The sequence below is a fragment of the Aphanomyces invadans genome (genome assembly GCF_000520115.1).
Source record: "Aphanomyces invadans strain NJM9701 unplaced genomic scaffold supercont1.22, whole genome shotgun sequence".
Taxonomy (NCBI): domain Eukaryota; phylum Oomycota; class Saprolegniomycetes; order Saprolegniales; family Verrucalvaceae; genus Aphanomyces; species Aphanomyces invadans.
In genome coordinates, this window is record NW_008580167.1 from 907603 (window position 1) to 912421 (window position 4819).

The window sequence follows — 4819 nt, forward strand, 5'->3', positions numbered from 1 at the left end:
AGAACGATGCACATCGCTTCGTCCCGGAGCGCGCGGTTGCCGAGGGGCGTGATTACGACGGCAGGCATGCCGAGCTTATCCCCGAGCACTTGGATGCCGGCGACGTCGAAACGAAAGTCGAGGATTGCGTTTGCATCGCTCATCGCCGTGAGGTTGAATCGCACGTTGGGTATGATTGGCCTTTCTACAACTTGCGTTGCGAGAAACGCAAGAAGAAAGTGGCGCTGACGAGCCGTCCTTGCCGTGGACAGGAGCAGCACGATATCTCGGTCTGCTAGACACATGACGTTCGGTTTTGGCGGCAGCCCGCCAAATCATTGATATCAACATGTATCCGGAACATGTAACCGGAAGAAATGTATGGATGTGGTGTCGTCGGCTCCAAACCAAAACTTTGGTCGATTCCGCACATGATCCACAGAATGACATTTGGCAGAGATTTCGCTATGGATGTGGATGTGGAATTGCTTCAGAACCTCTCTACTGTTCGTGTTGCCTGCGGGGACGAAATGCATGATATCCTTGTGAGAATGCAGTATTGTGTCACACCAGCCAAACGAGGGATTCTCGGTGCTTTTCTTGCAGTCGCTGCGATGAGCAAAACGTACTTTTCCTCGTGCATGTACTTGTTCTCGGCTTGGCCTCGATGTCGACTGCACGTGCGAATGTGTGTGCAGCCGAGCAATGGTCCTGGTTTGCCAGGATGACAGAATTATGTTCCAGGGTCCTACCGTCCGGATGCTGTACTGCATTGAGTGTGTAAGTAGGGGACGTCACTACTGACTGCGAAGTGAGGGAGGTAGCTTGGTAATGAAGTCACTTTTGGATTTGTCATCGAGGTCGCCGTTGTGAATACGGCAAGCCGTCGGTTACGAACACCGGCGTAAGACAACAGTACTTCATGGTGCCACAGCGCTGAGTTTACTCAGTACTGCGACAGTCGACTTGTACGCCGTCCACACAGTTCATGGAGTGTATCGTGCTGCAGCGGCTTTGCTCCAAGTGAATCTTGCATGGTGGAGAGATGGAGAAGCGTCTTGGGTCGTGTATATCTATCCTCCATGACATTTTCACCGTCTAGGCGTCGTGGAGGCCTCCCGAGTACACCCCAGGCGCCACTATCAATACCAGCACCCCTCCATTCATGGCGCTAATGTGGTGAGTGCCTTGACAGAGGTGCACGAGGTGGCCGCGATATATTGTGCGCGATCCAGAATCCCACGGTTGTTGGAAGTGCATCCAGTTGTCTTGGATTGGATTTGAAGGGCGACTGACAGTGCATGGCACCATGTTTCAGACTTAGGATAGTATCTCCCCTGAATCTGCACCAATTTTGACCAAATCTTGATCTATGTGTAGCGTTTGTGATTTTACATAGATTGGTATAGTCTATAAATCGTCTAACGCAATAACGCTCGAGAAATGATGAAAAGAACAACATTTTTCCAACAAATTTACCCCTAGCAACTCATAACTTACAAATATCAATTTCTGATTTGAATATTAATTTTCGAGAGTTTTTTGTGTGTCAATCGTTTCTCGACACCACTCACCATGACAAGGGCCCCAAGAAGTATTGACGCCGCTATGGCTGAGCAGGTCAGGCTTACTGTTCGAGCCCAACGCAGTAGAGTACCCACACAAGACGAGCGGTTGGTGATTCTCAACATGCATGCTGTCTTCCGCTCGGAGGAAACAAACGAAGCTTTTGACGTCAGCGCTCGGATCTCGAAACTCGTTGGCCGCTCGAAAGAGCTCGTGCAGAATGTTTGGCGCGACTACGTAGCCACGAAGACATGTGACGCCAAGAAGGCATCCGGCAACAGAGATCCCAAGAAGAGCAGAATTCCGAATAACCCAAGAACGATTGCGCTTGTTCAAAAGTTTGTTCGGGACCGAAGGGCCCAGCATACACGCACAGTCGCCAAGGATGTACTCGCATTCCTTCAAGATGAGTCCATTATAGTCAAGGGAAGTACAAAGTATGTGTCCGATCTCCGCAATGTCCAACGCTTTCTCTCCAAATGCGGATTCCGTCGTGGAGTTGGGAAGGGAACAAAGTCGCTCGCTCTGTCACTCAAAAATCAAATACACCGAGACAACTACGTTCGGAAATTGTGCGATGCCACGCAGGTGGTCAATACGTCATCCAAGCAATGTGTGGTATATCTTGATGAGAGCTACATACACCATCACTACTCCTGTCTCGACGATTCGTTATATCACCTGGACGACATTCATCAACCAATTCCGAAGCACAAGCACAAGGGTCGCAGATACTGTTTTATTGGGGCAATTGTCGAGAATGGGCCAAAAGGGTCCTCCTTCGTGAATTTTGACATGTTTGTTGGCGGCAAACGCCAGACACAAGAGTATCCTCCTGGCAACTTACCAGAGCATTCATAAAGCAGAGTATGCTGATCTCGGCTCGTCGTCATCTGAAAGTGAATCCGAGAGTGATGAATCGGGTTATGATAGTGATGAGAGCAACATGTCAAATACAGAGGAAATAACCTGCATAATATAATGCGTCCGGATAATTAACCGGTAAGTCTGGAACATGGCGCCATGCACACGTGAAAACTACAATGTGCATATTGTGTGAATCGAGGAGGAACAACGCTCTGAATGTGATTGGTGGGAGTTCGAACGCAGACTGTAGTGTGGTTGTCACGTCAGCCCATTTGTCCGAGCATGGACGTATTTGACGATTTCCTGGTTCTTGTGTGAGTCCCCGGTGATTGAAGCTGTGAAATGGTTGGCCACAGCTTGCATTTTGATTTGACCTCCAAATGCGGTTTATTTGCAGGATTTAAGTCGGGAGTGAAAACTGTGTGTCTGCAGAGGTACTTGTAGGGGTGGTTGTGCTAGTGGCTGTACTGGTGCCTCCTCGTGTAGCCTAGGTGAACGGTTCCTTGGTACAGTTGTTTATGTTTGTGCAGGCACAGGTGAGGCTGACCATGGCGGCGATGTCTCACACACCACTGCTGTGCTACGTAACCCTACAAACACAGCATACTCGAAAATCAACTCTGCTGTGCTTATGGGGGTACGTAGGCGGGGGGTGGTGGTGATCGCAGGCAGCCTTGTGGGTTGCTGCTGTGGATGTAACGAAGGCTGGGCTGGTGCCTAAGTTGATCATGCATCACGTATGGCTCGCTTATGGTGTCTCTGGTCATGGAAGGTATCTTGGTGATGGTGTCTGTGGTGACCTTAGTGGATGCTTCCTTTCCTTCCACCACTCGCTCAGACGCTACCTAGGTCAACCTCCGACAAAGCAATCCTCGGCACCACTCCACGTCATGTTCTACTTCAACGACCTCAGACATCACCGCAAAAACCCTTGTTTCACCACCTTCACCTTGGCAGTGGCGGGGAATGAAAAGTGCAATATACTTGTTGCTGAGTTTGCAGCACTTCCCATGCAAACTTCACGCCCCAGTTGCCCTGAGCGCCACCTCCGATGTACTTCCCAAGCACACTAGCTCAAACACCCCTCATGGCTCTCTCTACCACCTCCACTATAGTCTGGTGAGGACCATGGTGAGCTGAGTTGTGTATCATCTATCGGGAGTGAAAACATCCACTGACGTAAGCACACCACGGCAATTGCTCCCTTTGCAACCTGACCTCCACACTACCATCAAGACTCCTCTCGACGAACGTTGGGTCGATTCCTTGTACGATCAAGCTTGCCACATCCTGAACCCCGATGTATCAGTCCTCTCCTGGTCGTGGTGCATCATGTTCACTATCGGGTTTATCCCGGACGAACAAGTGACATTGCCATGTTTGTGCAGGTGCTAAATCGAAGAACGTGCTGAATACGACACCGTTCAAATGCCCCCTCTTCTGACAAACCTCCAATATTCCCAGCCATGCCGTGGCTGCTCGAAACATACAACAGGTGCTTGATATGACTACAAACGCGGGTCAGCTCCACTGGCTCACGCCATCGGTATACACCCAGGTGGATTCATCCCCATGCAGAGACACTGACGAGAGCAGCTGACAATGATGGCAATGTCAATTTTCTAGAGTTAGAAACAAACTCCTACGGCGACACACAAACGATCATGCATGCAGGCGGCAAGGTTTTACCAGTGGCCGCACCACACATAGCCCTTGGTTGAGGTCAAGGCTCGGCAATCGTACTTGCTGATGTTGTCCAAGCATCGGTCAGAGGCCGGATCGTAACATACATTGCACGTGCCACAGTCAATACTGGAGGTGGGCTTGGGAGTGGACTTGGTGGTGGTTGGCTTGGGAGTGGGCTTGGTGGTGGTTGGCTTGGTGGTAGGCTTGGTGGTGGTAGGCTTGGTAGTGGTAGGTTTGGCGGTAGGCTTGGTAGTGGTAGGAGTAGGCTTGTCACCACACCAAACCGTGCCATACTCATCACGGTAATAGTCGCAGTCGTCCTTGGTGTACTCGGCGGGCAAACACTGGTTCCCAGCAGGGTAGAAGCACCCGGTGCAATCGGCGCACACGTCAGGTTGAGGACTTGTCGGGGTGGGCTTTGTCGTCGGGGTGGGCTTTGTCGTCGGGGACGGCGAGTTAGTGGGCGTGTTGCCTTCGATCTTGGGGAACACTACGTCCTCGGCAACGTTGCACATACCTTTGCCGCTCACACCGCGCTTGACGCGGATGTGACCGGCTTCACCCCAGTTGGCGCCCCACGAGTTGCGGAGCTTGTACGACGTGCTGTCGTACCCCACGGCGACGACGGCGTGGTCCGAGTACGAACCGGGGCATTGCGTGACCACACCCGAGCGGTAGTTCATCCACACGGAGTTGCCCGCTTCGACCAGCACCGACGGGG

General features: G+C 51.5%; 1 protein-coding gene across 1 annotated transcript; it reads right to left on the reverse strand.

The window, feature by feature from the left end:
* Positions 1-4097: 4097 nt before the first annotated feature.
* On the reverse strand, positions 4098-4781 carry H310_09761 (hypothetical protein; the record flags this gene model as incomplete). Its single annotated transcript, XM_008875919.1, has 1 exon — positions 4098-4781. One exon carries the CDS (start codon positions 4779-4781, stop codon positions 4098-4100), a length of 684 nt encoding a protein of 227 aa, XP_008874141.1.
* Between the last annotated feature and the right edge of the window lie 38 nt (positions 4782-4819).